General features: G+C 43.7%; 1 protein-coding gene across 1 annotated transcript in view; it reads right to left on the bottom strand.

Moving 5' to 3' along the window:
- The window catches only part of arhgap20 (Rho GTPase activating protein 20), a 75,307-nt gene extending 60,699 nt beyond the window's left edge, over positions 1 to 14,608 (bottom strand). The window contains exon 1 of the mRNA XM_042319782.1: positions 14,336 to 14,608. Within this exon, the coding sequence (XP_042175716.1) occupies positions 14,336 to 14,419 (84 nt within the window). The 5' untranslated portion in view covers positions 14,420 to 14,608. The remainder of the gene's footprint in view (positions 1 to 14,335) is intronic.
- Between the last annotated feature and the right edge of the window lie 1,404 nt (positions 14,609 to 16,012).

Below are 16,012 nucleotides of genomic sequence, written 5' to 3'. Positions count from 1 at the left end.
GGTTTTGGTTTCACAGAGGGCTCAAACTGGTGTTAGAGAGGAGATGAATGAGCTGAACAGGGTATATGTTCATAAGACCCAGGACCCATTGTGCATGTGATGATTTAGTTGACTAAATGTGAGCCAGAGGGTCCTATGTTTACTGTAAGAGAGTAGCCTTTGAGCCACAGAGTGGAATTAACCAATTCATGAGGTAATGGAATAATTAGTTTTGGGACATTTTTAGGCTTGAGCAGGGTAGGAAGTAAATGGGTTGGGATGCACTGGAAAGTTCAGGAAATGCCCTCTAAATTGCTATTGCTACATAAAACAAAGCTGTCGCCCTACATATCTGTCCTGGCATGTCACTGACAGCAGAGCAACTGCAAAGGTTTTCATCCAGCCAGTTATGCATGACCCCACTTGCTCTCTGTCAGGACAGTCCAGCAAGTAGCCAACAAAGTCAGGCTAATGTTGACCGTTTAAAAGAAGGAGGATAGTGGAGGAAAGTGTTTATGTGTGGCAGGCTGGTTTATCACTGGCAATGGCTTTGTTAGTCAGCGCTAATGTTTACACTGAGAGCCGCGTTGTGTATGTGTGTGTTTGAGCTGCTATCAGCGCCAGGGACCTCTTATCGTCCTCTCAGGGGTTAAAGGTCAAGGGTCAAGCCCTGCATTCCAGAAGGGGTCAGAATCATTAGATGAAGGTCACCACTGACTTCATCCAGAGGACAGATGGTGGAAGGTTTGGTGAGGTGGTCATTAGGATGAGTGGTTGGCTGAATGCATCCATAATTTTTGGTAAACGTACGCCAGGGTTAGATAACTAACAAACGTTATTCTAACTGAATGAGTGAAGACCATGACTAGTTAATTAGTTGAATCAGTTGTGTTATAGCTGGGCTGGAACAAAAGCCTGCACATACTATGGATACAGTATATCTAAGTGAATGTTACATATAGCTACATATCACACTGCCTTGGTTGCCCCACAGTGATTGCCAAGTCCACAACCTCCTCCATAGGTTGAAAGGTCACCAGAGGTCAGATTAGCATCCGGCAAGTACAGGGTTGCGTTCAGTACAACAGAACTTGGTGCAACGTTGAATTGAATGGAAACGGTAGTGTACTGAACGACCAGTTGAAAAACATGATTTTGGTGGCCCAAAACGCAGTTACCATATGGAGTTATTTGGATTCAATATCAAATCAAATCAAAATCAAATCAAATCAAATTTTTATTTGTCACATACACATGGTTAGCAGATGTTAATGCGAGTGTAGCGAAATGCTTGTGCTTCTAGTTCCGACAATGCAGTAATAACGAACAAGTAATCTAACTAACAATTCCAAAAAAACTACTGTCTTATAACACAGTGTAAGGGGATAAAGAATATGTACATAAGGATATATGAATGAGTGATGGTACAGAGCAGCATAGGCAAGATACAGTAGATGATATCGAGTACAGTATATACATATGAGATAAGTATGTAAACCAAGTGGCATAGTTAAAGTGGCTAGTGATACATGTATTACATAAGGATGCAGTCGATGATATAGAGTACAGTATCAACGTATGCATATGAGATGAATAATGTAGGGTAAGTAACATTATATAAGGTAGCATTGTTTAAAGTGGCTAGTGATATATTTACATCATTTCCCATCAATTCCCATGATTAAAGTGGCTGGAGTAGAGTCAGTGTCATTGACAGTGTGTTGGCAGTAGCCACTCAATGTTAGTGGTGGCTGTTTAACAGTCTGATGGCCTTGAGATAGAAGCTGTATTTCAGTCTCTCGGTCCCAGCTTTGATGCACCTGTACTGACCTCGCCTTCTGGATGACAGCGGGGTGAACAGGCAGTGGCTCGGGTGGTTGATGTCCTTGATGATCTTTATGGCCTTCCTGTAGCATCGGGTGGTGTAGGTGTCCTGGAGGGCAAGTAGTTTGCCCCCGGTGATGCGTTGTGCAGACCTCACTACCCTCTGGAGAGCCTTACGGTTGAGGGCGGTGCAGTTGCCATACTAGGCGGTGATACAGCCCGCCAGGATGCTCTCGATTGTGCATCTGTAGAAGTTTGTGAGTGCTTTTGGTGACAAGCCGAATTTCTTCAGCCTCCTGAGGTTGAAGAAGTCAGTTCCGTTCACATAACTCTCACACAAGTTCACTTGCTGAGATGAGGTCATTTTGTAACACAACCTCAACCATTTGCAACAGGATTTTTGACCCCTCTGAACCTCCCTCTAACAGGTCACATGACTTCTGTGTCCTGGGGTGCGTTCAGTTCGCTTCAACGTTTGCTATGTCGGGTGACGGTTTGTACTGAACAAATGGTGCGCACTGTTCTTTAATCCCGTTTGGTGGGTGTGGTGTATGTAGCCTGATCAAGATGGGTATGGTGGGCAGCATGACTTTTTCCAATTATTTCCAATGGTCATACCCATCTTGATCAGGCTACATACACCACACCCACCAAACGGGATTAAAGAACAGTGCGCACCATTTGTTCAGTACAAACCGTCACCCGACATAGCAAACGTTGAAGCGAACTGAACGCACCCCAGGACACAGAAGTCATGTGACCTGTTAGAGGGAGGTTCAGAGGGGTCAAAAATCCTGTTGCAAATGGTTGAGGTTGTGTTACAAAATGACCTCATCTCAGCAAGTGAACTTGTGTGAGAGTTATGTGAACGGAACTGACTTACAGTGGGGAAAACAAGTATTTGATACACTGCCGATTTTGCAGGTTTTCCTACTTACAAAGCATGTAGAGGTCTGTAATCCAGAGAATCACATTGTATGATTTTTAAGTAATTCATTAGCATTTTATTGCATGACATAAGTATTTGATACATCAGAAAAGCAGAACATAATATTTGGTACAGAAACCTTTGTTTGCAATTACAGAGATCATACGTTTCCTGTAGTTCTTGACCAGGTTTGCACACACTGCAGCAGGGATTTTGGCCCACTCCTCCATACAGACCTTCTCCAGATCCTTCAGGTTTCAGGGCTGTCGCTGGGCAATACTGACTTTCAGCTCCCTCCAAAGATTTTCTATTGGGTTCAGGTCTGGAGATTGGCTAGGCCACTCCAGGACCTTGAGATGCTTCTTACGGAGCCACTCCTTAGTTGCCCTGGCTGTGTGTTTCGGGTCGTTATCATGCTGGAAGACCCAGCCAGGACCCATCTTCAATGCTCTTACTGAGGGAAGGAGGTTGTTGGCCAAGATCTCGTGATACATGGCCCCATCCATCCTCCCCTCAATACGGTGCAGTCGTCCTGTCCCCTTTGCAGAAAAGCATCCCCAAAGAATGATGTTTCCACCTCCATGCTTCACGGTTGGGATGGTGTTCTTGGGGTTGTACTCATCCTTCTTCTTCCTCCAAACACGGCGAGTGGAGTTTAGACCAGAAAGCTCTATTTTTGTCTCATCAGACGACATGACCTTCTCCCATTCCTCCTCTGGATCATCCAGATGGTCATTAGCAAACTTCAGACGGGCCTGGACATGCGCTGGCTTCAGCAGGGGGACCTTGCGTGCGCTGCAGGATTTTAATCCATGACGGCGTAGTGTGTTACTAATGGTTTTCTTTGAGACTGTGGTCCCAGCTCTCTTCAGGTCATTGACCAGGTCCTGCCATGTTGTTCTGGGCTGATCCCTCACCTTCCTCATAATCATTGGGGCAGCAGGGTAGCCTAGTGGTTAGAGCGTTGGACTAGTAACCGGAAGGTTGCAATTTCAAATCCCCGAGCTGACAAGGTACAAATCTGTCGTTCTGCCCCTGAACAGGCAGTTAACCCACTGTTCCTAGGCTGTCATTGAAAATAAGAATTTGTTCTTAACTGACTTGCCTAGTTAAATAAATATTTAAAAAATTGATGCCCCAGGAGGTGAGATCTTGCATGGAACCCCAGACCGAGGGTGATTGACCGTCATCTTGAACTTCTTCCATTTTCTAATAATTGCGCCAACAGTTGTTACCTTCTCACCAAGCTGCTTGCCTATTGTCCTGTAGCCCATCCCAGCCTTGTGCAGGTCTACAATTTTATCCCTGATGTCCTTAAACAGCTCTCTGCTCTTGGCAATTTTGGAGAGGTTGGAGTCTGTTTGATTGAGTGTGTGGACAGGTGTCTTTTATACAGGTAACAAGTTCAAACAGGTGCAGTTAATACAGGTAATGAGTGGAGAACAGGAGGGATTCTTAAAGAAAAACTAACAGGTCTGTGGGAGCCGGAATTCTTACTGGTTGGTAGGTGATCAAATACTTATGTCATGCAATAAAATGCAAATTAATTACTTAAAAATCATACAATGTGATTTTCTGGATTTTTGTTTTAGATTTTGTCTCTCACAGTTGAAGTGTACCTATAATAAAAATTACAGACCTCTACATGCTTTGTAAGTAGGGAAAACCTGCGAAATCGGCAGTGTATCAAATACTTGTTCTCCCCACTGTATATGTACAGAATCAACATCCCTCAAAAACATATATTTAGGACATGTTTTGGCATGGTGCATAACTCTGCTGTGAAATCACTGGTAGAGGAATACATACAGCAGGACACATGGTGCTATGTACAGGACAGGAGCAGAAATAATCATGTTCAATTGTGAGGGAGCGGCTCTGAAGATTTGTAATTTTACGGGATTCCGTTCCGTTGTGGGTTTGTTAACCAGCAAGAGGAGAGGGAAGGCGTGGTTTGGTTGATATTAAAAGGCATGGAGTGTGTGTGTTTTAATGAGAGTGCAAAGCTAGCCTTGCCCATTCACTGTGCAGGGACAGAAATAAACTTGGATGCAGAATTACAGTGTCGAAGTTTTTCCATTTTCAATCCCAGAACCAACCCTCTCCAATGTAATTACGCATGCACGCATAAAACAAACGCACACACAAACACATGCACGCACACATGCACACATACAGTACATACACACACACTTGGACAGAGGATCCTCAGAATAACTTACAGAACTGAACATGTCTAAACATGCTTATCCTCTAATTATAGAGACACCACCCAATTAACCCTTCACTAAGCCCTGCCCCCCTTGGTTACTGTTACAACATTGTACAACTTTTTCCCAGGGGGACCAATTCCCCATTCAACCACTGGCGAAATGCCCTCACAATGATCTCAAACTGTGTTTATAATACAAAATGAAAATAAACACAGATGACCCCTTGCTAATCAGGAAACTCTTGGGTACGTTGTGGAGGACTATCATTACAATTGCACCCCTGGAACCTGGTAAACCGATGTTTGTAGTGTAGCTAAACACCGAATGTCTCTGAATTCACTGTCAGCATGCAGTCTACGCTATAACCACTTTTGGAGCTAACTAGTATCTTGATGTTGTCAGCAGATGGGAGTTGTATTCATAACATTTCTAAATTAGTTAGCTAACATTCATTTTGAGAAAACAAGTTATATTAAGTGGCTAGCTAGCTAGCCTTAGCAATGATTGGTGGTCAAATGAGACGGAGCTAGATAACCAGCTGAGCTAGCAAACATATAACAAAAGTATAATTTTGGATTAGAAACTTACTCCATGAATTTAGGAATCGCAGAAGCAAGTACTCAAGTACTTAAAAAAAAGAAAACTATGTTTGTATGCCACCTGTTAATAACAATACAATTGTTAAATTATGAGCCTAGTTGGTTTAGCCACATTAAAGACAGGAACCTTCCCACTATCCATGATTGGCTGAGATAATGGATGGGCTGGACATCCCGAGAGATGAGTTCGGATTGGTCTGCCATGTACCATGCTTCTGTCTATAACATTAGCTGCTCAGTATGGAAAGGTAATCCTTTCTAACGTGGCTATTTTGAAAGATATCACAAAGAACTACACAAGGTTTGTTAATGCTCTCCACTTTCTGGAGGACTGAGTTTTGATATCAGTGGAATGCCCGGTGCAAGCAGAGTATGATAGCAAAGGAGATGGAGAAAATACTAGCATTTGTTGCAAATCATTCAGGGGAGTCAAAAAGAGAACACATAGAAGAAGGCTGTTGTATAAAACACCTGTTTCAGTAAGGACAGACACCGGGGACGCCGGGGACAAGAAGCAGGTACAGGGAGTGAACATTTAATGAATAACGAAACAGAACAGCAACAGAATACGGGCAGGGTCTGGACAGGGGAAATGGAAATGACAACAATGCTGATACAGGGAACACACAGGGAAGCAGACAGAAATAGGGAAGGCAATCAACAAATTAAAGGAGTCCAGGTGAGTCCAATGATGTGCTGCTGCGCGTGATGGCGACCGGTGATGAAGCGCGGGTGCGCGTAACAATGGTGACAGGTGTGCGTAATGAAGGCAGTCTGGTGCCCTCGAGTACACCCCCTCTAGGGGTACCACCTGGCGTCCCCCCTGTGCGAGCCTGACGGACCGGCCGAGGCATGGGTGCTGGACAAACCAGCTGGGGCGTAGAATACAGACGAATCGGCAGAGGCGTGGGAGCCTGGCAAGCCGGCTCAAGCGTGGGAGCCTGACGATCCAGCTGAGGCGTGGGAGCCTGACGATATGACTGGGGCATGGGAGCCTGATGGCCTGCTGAAGCATGACGTGGGGTGGGCGCCTGCCGAGCCCACCGAGGCAAGAAGACCCCCGAGCCAGCTAAGGTGTGGAAGTCTGACGAGCTGGCTGAGGCATCCCGGTTCCCTCGGCGATGGAAGCTTAAAGAGTGTGCGGGCTGTCTTGTTCATTACTAGCTATATGATATGGTCATTATTTGAACTAGCTAGCAAGCTAACAATATAGAAAATAACAAAAACATTGTTTAGAAAGTTGCTTTTAGTTGCCTGGTTTGCTAGATTGACATATACTAAATTAATTTTTAAACGGTTGGGTTTATTGGTGTTAAAATACACCAGTTGCACTATTTTAGACCACCAGGCTGCTGATGTCATGCGTTTTTGTGTTTATACTGTTTCATAACGACAATAACAAGTTTGATGTCGGACGACAATAGAATGTTCTTGATGCCACTGCGACAACGGTCTACAGACATGTCGATAGACGTAGTATAAACCAGCCTTTAGTCTTGAAATCTTTGTTTAGTACACTACCGTACTCACTCTGTATAGCAAATGGCCTCACATGTGAATCCTTAAAGAGATGGGTGGGGCTAAGGCTTAAGAGGGTGTGAACGATTCTGAATGAGTATAGCCAAAGAAGAGGTCTCCAGTAGGTGTACTAAAACATTCAAGGAACAGTTTCTTAAAAGTGGGGTTACAAGTGAATCAACTTTCAAAGCAGAATTACTTTCCCATTGTTCCACAATTGTAGGGTATGATTGTAAACATGATGTCACATTTTGCTACATAAGACCGAATCAAGTCGATCGGACACAAATTAACAGTAGGCTGAGAATAGTACGTGGGTCAAGTCCATGAGTTTACAAAGAGAGGACAGAGGTTCAAAAACGTGATGTACTTGAGTGTTTGAAACAGACAAGAGTGTGTGGAGGGAGAAGAGTGGGTGACCGGCTCATGTGAGTCAGGATTTTCAGGAAGTGGAGATCATGGTTTTCTTTCTCAAGTACTGTGGTGGCACGCTGCATGGTGACAGTCGAAACATGACATCTTTGTGATTCGCACTTCAACAGTGTTTTGATTTAGAAAAAAATCTAAAGACTTGCGTTTGCCATGGTAGACGTTATTTTCCAAACTTCTCAACTCACCCTAGCACTGTGCCCTAGCGGCAAGCACTGTAATCAGTGAGTATCAGTAGGGTCAAAGGTTAGTAATGCTCTTGAATGATGGATTGAAAGTTTGGCTCCAGAAAAGGAGCTTCTGCTACATCTACTGGGCAGACAGTGTGTCCACTCACTTGGAATGGAGAGGAGAAGAACTTATGAGGTGGTGGTATCCTTTGTTTATCAGTTTAAAAAATATAGAGTGGGAATTTGAGATGGATTCACTCAGAGCACCTTTGGAATGTGAATACAATATGTACATGTCTCTTTCTTTATGTTTACAATGTGTGAGTGTGTGCCCTTTGGTGCTGCAGATTCATTTTAGGGAGGTGTGAGCAGAGGGACTCTGATGATGGTCACACAAGGGACTAATGGACAGTTATATTTCTTAGTTATTATTGAACTGCACTCCCTTTCACCCTCAGAGCAGCCTCAATTCAACTCTACAAGGTGTCGAAAAGTGTTCCACAGGAATGCTGGCCCATGTTGACTCCAATGCAGTTGTGACACAGTTGTGTCAAGTTGGCTGGATGTCCTTTGGGTGGTAGACCATTCTTGATACACACAGGAAACTGTTCAGCGTGAAAAATCCAGAAGCGTTGCAGTTCTTGACACACTCAAACCGGTGTGCCTGGCACCTACCCTGTTCAAAGGCACTTAAATATTTTGTCCTGCCCATTCCCCCTCTGAATGGTATACATTCACAATCCATGTCTCAACTGTCTCAAGGCTTAAAAATCCTTCTTTAACCTGTCTCCTCCTCTTCATCTACACTGATTAAAGTGGATTTTAAAAAATGACATCAATAAGGGATCATAGTTTTCACCTGTATTCACCTGGTCAGTCTATGTCATGGAAAGAGAAGGTATTCCTAATGTTTTGTACACTCAGTGTATTTCTTAGTGGGCCTCATGCCAAAAACACACCAATGCTTGCGCTTGCACTTGCGCTTGCACGCACACACACACACACACGCACGGACACACACACACACACACACACACACACACACACACACACACACACACACACACACACACACACACACACACACACACACACACACACACACACACACACACACACACACACACAACTGGTCCTGAGGAGAAATAATGGAATCCCATAACTAACCTTCACCTGCTAAAAATCTCTCTAATAATCAGGCGAATGCCCCTCTGTTTCTCTTTATATTCTCTTCCCTCCCTCCTTCATTCGTCTCTCTCTGCCTCCCTATCAACAGATGAGCCAGACTTGTGGAAAGCCGCTATCTTGCTCTCTGTTCTCATGTATTGATGATAAAGTGAAAATGCAGCCAGTAGATAAACTTCACTGTGCTCAAATTCCTATCAGATCAAAGTGAACATATAGGAGACAAGACACACAAACCTCATTGCAGAGGAGGAGGTTGATTAAGTTATTTATACCACCTACCTCTCACAACATTCAGTAGACATTAAAAGACAGAAGAGAGAGGGAGATGAGAGAGGAGAAATGAACCAAATAAATGCCATTCTCTCTCTCTTTGGTGTGTGTTATCTTGTGTCTGACGGATGAAGGACAAGGGTTGGCTTTTTGCTCTAGTTCTCCCCAGAGACAGATATTGATTGTGCTTCTGCCCTGACAATATATGATATCTGTACATTTTCACCTGCCTGTCAGTGCAAGAATTGGCCACAGGATTTATCAACAGTGTCAATCAGACGAGTAACAAGAAATCGAAAACCAAAATATATTAAACCATAGCACGGTACAGGGGTTATCTGTCAAATCAAAACACCGTGTTCTGTAACTGATGTAGGATCTTAACTTGATCACCCCTTTGCAAGGGAAACATTGTAGTGTATTTGAGTTTTAAAAAGGCTTCAGAAATGTGTAACTTCCACCGTGAAATTTCAGACTTGATTTTCCCTTACAAAAATGTGCATTAATTATAATGCACATAATAATTCACATTTCTTGTAGCTGCAGGATTATTTTCCTGCTGTAGAAACATTTGCTAAAATTAAGATCCTATATCTGTTAGCTTTCAGAGATTAAACTGACACCATGACACAACACATGTTGATACAACGCAACGCACACTGCATGTACATATTCATTACTGTACAGTAATTCATTTTAGCATGCAGGCAAGCAAACATAAAACTATAAGCAGTATGGTTCAAATTCATTCATCATTAAACCGTTGAAGGAATTTGAAACCGCTAGTGTTGTTCTCTTCTCTCTGGCTGGCTGCAGACTCTGAAACAAGTTTTTCCCTCCCTCCCGGAAAATGTCCCTGTGTTCAATAAAATCTCTCTCTATTTTCTCCTTCCAGCTGTCCTGTCGGTCATCCATCATCTGCCACATCCCAGAATAGAACAGTATAGCCCAATGGATGAATCAGATGCTCCATTGCTTCGTTGGGTGCTTGAAGGGAAACTTTATTTCTCTATTCTCTGCTCTATTGCTCTGAATTCTGCAAAAGTCCACATGAAAGCCAATTATCCTGTTTATATTTTTTTCAAGCACTGTGAATGGACAGCCTTCTATGCCTCCATGGAGGTTTCACACAGTGAGATTTGGGTGAGGGCTTCAAACAGAATAATAAGAAAAAATAAAACATTGTGTTTTTACTACATTATTCCCAGCCAGGATTCCCTGGTGCAGAAAGCACCGTGGCCCAACCAACCTAATGACCTAATTGCTTCACGGATGGCTTGGGAGGCGGAGCAACCCAGAGAGCCCAACTCAAACCAGCCAATCTAATTGGCCATCTTGAAGCAGCTTGGCTCACAACATTCCAACTATGATGTGGAAATAATCCCAACAACATCAGCTGCAGAATAGTACTTCCAGAGAAACAGATATAGTAGACAGAACTGTGCGAGTTCTGGAAATCAAACCACAGAGACAAACATCCTACCTCTCTTCCTCATACTTCAGTGTCTAATTGTTCAATCTGATCTCTAGATCATGAATTTACTAGATAGTGAATGATGGCCTGGAGCACTCTAGTTCTTTCTCCATTTCTCTAGTGGCTTGTGTGTTAAAAGGTAGCCATGTTGACTCATGTTGTCTTTGACCAAAACAAACCCTGTTAACCCCTACAAACCCCCCACGCTCTTTAATCCTCCCTGACCCAGGCGCTCATTCTGGGGGGTCGGCTAATTCTCCTTCATCTAATTGGGGGGGAGGGGGCTGTTTGCACCAAAGGTGAACAGTAGAGGGAGCTCCTCCCCTTTCTCGCCCTTCTCTCCCTCTCCGGCTTCTTGCCCTTCTCTCCCTCTACTCCCTCTCCTCAGAGTCCTCAAAGCTGTTGTCCAAAAGGGCGCCTTATAAACTCTATTATCCCTCCATTCCTCCATCCCTCCTCCCTAACCTGAAAACATGGGGTCATTGAGACATAATCTTTCTTATTTGGTCTAATACCTTGCACTGCCACCCCGACGTCTAAGATCCGACCGCCTCAGCTTTCAGAGACAGATCAATTTGAGGATTGTTATTAGCATCTACAGAACATAGATGTAAAGTACATTTCTGGGAATAGGTGTGATTCTGAGAAAAGGTGTGCTGCGTAAAGATACAAAATGACCATACATGAACAAATATTTGTTACAGTAGACTTATCAGTGTTAGCCACCTGTTGATTAGGCAACAAATGGACCCCCTTCTCCATACACTCTGCTTGCAGTATGTGCGTGCACATGTGTGTGTGTGAGATAATAGGGATGTGATGGGGACACAAACCTGATCATATCACTCCCTCTATGTACACAACAACTACCCACATTCCCCCTCACCAACCTAACTAGCTCACGCTATAGAGTCAAGGCACATGCATTAACACATGCAATCCACACCTACATTTACTATAGTAAATATTTACTCTAAATGTAAAACGCTTGGAACACAAAAAGCCAGAGGTTGGAACTGGTTCAGGGAACAGATCCAAAAATTGTAAAAGAACAAACATTTTCAAGGAAGAGAAATTAAACCTGAAACGAAAGTGATCCATACTGTTCTGGAACAGAAACATTATATTAAAAGCATGGGAACCGCTTAATAATGTTATTTTATGTTCCAGGCATTTTTTATACTCTCACAATAAAACGCAACAGGGCGTCTATGCAAAGCCCTCACTCTGTCACTAAGAAACGTATTCCAGTGTCTGCCTGCAAGATTATAATATTTGCCTGTGCGTGTGAGTGTTTAGGCCACCTGGCCCTTCCCCCTCTGGAGCATAGGCTACTGTACTGACGTTACAAGCGCGATTCAGAAAATAGGAAGAGAGAATGGATAATGCTAGTTAAGGATACAATAGGCCTAGAAATCCCGTTTCACGTTGGATTTGTTAACTACAAGAAGGTAAGAAGTATTTTTATTTCTGATGCTGCTATGCACACACAAGCTTGTTAGCCAGCTAGCTCAAAGGACATTCAAAGTTCTTCCATAGAAGCCGCTCCTCCAAGGTATAACTCTGTGGACCTCAGATAATGTATGTAATATTAAGATGCCCAGCGCTTCAAGCCTCCTCCTCAACTCTCTCTCGCTTTCTCCCCACCCGTAAAATTTCAGCTGCATCTTGCAACAGTGGAACATAACAAAAAAAAGAGTACTTCTGTTCAGAACAAAATTATTGGAAAATAATTTTGGTTCATACCCCTGCCTATAGCACATTCCTGCTTCACGCCCCCAAACTCTCCTGATCATTACTATACTGTAATAACTCATATGGAGTCAATATATAGCTAATTCAAACAAAAACCTGGGCCGCAATTTTTTAAATCACAGACCTTATAGGTCTCTCATGTTTCATTACCCGCATTCTGCTCACTGCTATACCAAGCACATGTGATGGACACACATACATTCTCACACACACACACACACACACTCCTAACTTGCTGCTAACATGCTCACACGAAGGCACCTGATGCTCTACTGTAACCCTGTGAACTAACTTCAGAAAGACAGTCACAGTCATGAGACTCTGTACTGGTGCCAGATCGGTCACACAGGTCACAAATATAGTCATATACACTGAGTGTAAAAAACATTAGGAACACCTGCTCTTTCCTTGACATTGACCAGGTGAATCCAGGTGAAAGCTATGACTCCTTATTGATATCACCCATTAAATCCACTTCAATCAGTGTAGATGAAGGGGAGGAGGCAGGTTAAAGAAGAGTTTGAGCCTTGAGACAGTTGAGACATGGATTGTGTGTGTGCGCCATTCAGAGGGTGGTGAATGGGCAAGACAATTATATTTAAGTGCCTTTGAATGGGGTATGGTTTGAGTGTGTCAAGAATTTAAACACTGCTGGGTTTTTCATGCTTAACAGTTTCCTGTATCAAGAATGGTCCACCACCCAAAGGACATCTAGCCAACTTGACAACTGTGGGAAGCATTGGCATCAACATGGGCCAGCCTCCCTTGTAGAGTCCATGCCCCAACGAATTGAGGCTCTGAGGACAAATGGGGGTGCATCTCAATATTAAGAAGGTGTTGCTAATGTTTTGTACACTCAGTGTATATTACAAGGTCACGTATTATCACAAGGAACACTAACCCACATATTAGAGAATATGGCAAAGTGATATGTCTGAATATTCATCGAGACTGTCACGGGATTCTTCCGTCGAAGGAGAGGAGGACCAAAATGCAGCGTGGTTGAAATTCATGTTTGTTTTTAATAAGAAAACTATACATGAATAAACTACAACAACAACAACAACAACAACAACAACAACAACAACAACAACAACAACAACAACAACAACAACAACAACAACAACAACAACAACAACAACAACAACAACAACAACAACAACAACAACAAACGTGTAAACCCGAAACAGTCCCGTGTGGCACTGACACAGGAGACAGGAACAATCACCCACAAAACTCAACACCAAACAGGCTACCTAAATATGGTTCCCAATCAGAGACAATGACTAACACCTGCCTCTGATTGAGAACCATATCAGGCCAAACACAGAAACAGACAAACTAGACACACAACATAGAATGCCCACTCAGATCACACCCTGACCAAACAAAACATAGAAACATACAAAGCAAACTATGGTCAGGGTGTGACAGAGACTGACATGATGTCATGAATGATCAAGTCTCTATATTGAATTTTATTTGTTTGGATTATTTGACCACTTTAGAGATTTCATTTGAGAATCTTTAGAGGTAGAAGATAGCCATAGCTGTCTATCCGAAATGTACAATGTACTTCACACGATAACTATATTAACTCAAAAGGAAAACTACAAATTCCACAGCTAGTGAGCAAGACTTGATCAACAGGTGTCGCTCACTCACTCACAGGGGCAGACTGGGACCAGAAATCACATCTGGCATTTCTAACACGCAGACAATTTTTTTCCTTGAGGCCTCCATTATTAACCTGATAATGCTAATTTAGTGCACATATTTTTTGTTAGACAGGCCCACTAAGCTAAAAATGGACCAGCCCTGTCTGCCCCTGCTCAAGCTTCATCGAAAAACAAACACATGCCTGAGCCCACATTGCCAAGGCCCAGTGTAGAATTATATCCTAGTACAAAACATGAATAAGTGTGCCATGTGGGTAGAAAGACAAAACATTAATAAGGTAAGATAAGGTAGTGTGGTTTTTCACTCACTTTCACCTGGTAGAACTCTACACAGCTCCCAGACCTGTCCCTCTTGTGGTCTTCAAGATTTCCGTCTCCAAGTAAGAGCTCCATGTCTAACTTCTTCTGTACATCTCCTCTCAACTTATCTCTGAGTGTCTGTGTGTGTAGACACAGGTTCAGTCACAGGTAAGTTGAGATACAGCAAGTTTGAGATTTAGTTGGTCTAACTTGATTTCTGTATTCCTTCCTCCTCTCTTCTTCCTCTTCTTCTCTTTTTCACCTATCACCTCTCTCCCTCCCTCTCTCTGTCTCTCTCTCAGGTGTGGACTACCCACACATTCACATCAACAACTGTCTGGGTGTGTGTGCTGCTTCAGGTCCTGGTAGCAAGCAGATAGAGAGGATATCTGAAGCTGAGCCCTATTACTTAGAGTCCTCCATTAGTAGATGGAGAGAGCATGGCTACTCTAACCAATGCTCCACTCTTTGGCCTGCTTGGCTGTCTCCAGGCTGCTCCATGCACGTTATCCCGTCCAGAGTAGCCCCACCGTGTGAGGGTGAGTCAGGCAGTGTGCTGCGCTGTCCAGGCTAGCTCTGTCTGTCCCTCTCAGCTCAGCATTCTGTTAGGTGGAAGATGTGCTCACACAGGTCGGAGGAGGGGATAGGGGAGGGGCTCAGGTGGTAAGGGGTGGGGTTTGTGGCGCCCTCCAGGCATATTTTAAAAAGGAGGGAAGCAGCGCGCAAATTTTTGCAAATCCCCAACACCCCCCACTCTCTGCCGCCCCTGCCTTTAGTTCACTCTTAACAGATTACCCTCTATCTCCAAATTCCACACGTTACTCTTCTCCACCTCTGGGCCATTTCTCATACAACTCCTCTATAGCCAGTCAACTCTTCAATCACTCATCTCGCCTCTCTGTGTCCTCTATTCCTTTATCTCAACCTCCTCCCGTTTATACATGGAGGTGAGAGAGATCAGGGAGAGGAGAGGGGAGGAGATGGAGAGGTAGAAGAGATGGGAGGGGAGATAAACTGACGGCTAAAGCCCGAGGTCAGAATAACAAACGGTGACTTGTCTGTCAGTGTCACTCAGGGCTACTCCCTGTTGTTGGGCTCCTTCACACCCAACACTGATTCAATACCTATTCAAATTCAAATGAATACATGTCATTGTTTTGTCCCAAGAAGCACAAAACACCAATGTAAGTGAAGACAGGCAGTATTTGTCTTCTGCTTTGGCACTGTCCACTCTTTTATGCAAGTCACACGTGTTTGACTGAGAGTATGTGATTGTGTCTGTTTATTTGTCTGTCAGGCATTATGTTTATGTGTATGTATGTGTGTGTGTGTGTCTCCATGTACTGTATGTGCATTGTGCGTGTGTTTACATGCATGTTCAGTACTATACAATTCAGAAGGGTGCAATGTCTCATGGAACAGGTGCCAGGTTGGACAGCCAGTCTGCTGGCACAGGAACAGGGTAATAAAACACATCCTGTGTCTGGAAACCTGTCTGTCAGCAGGGAAGATTAGGGGATCCCACCGGTGCCTGCCTGCCACCAACACAATGTCAGACTGACAGCCATGGTTACGGAGGTTTAGTGTGGATACCAAAACACACAGAGGTGCATCCCTGTAGAGTGCAGACTCTCTCTCCCTCCTTAACCTCTCTCTCCCCTTACCCCTTCTCTCCCTCCTTTGCTC

The sequence above is a fragment of the Oncorhynchus tshawytscha genome, linkage group LG03, assembly GCF_018296145.1.
Source record: "Oncorhynchus tshawytscha isolate Ot180627B linkage group LG03, Otsh_v2.0, whole genome shotgun sequence".
Taxonomy (NCBI): Eukaryota; Metazoa; Chordata; class Actinopteri; order Salmoniformes; family Salmonidae; genus Oncorhynchus; species Oncorhynchus tshawytscha.
This window is presented reverse-complemented; position numbering and strand designations above follow the sequence as displayed.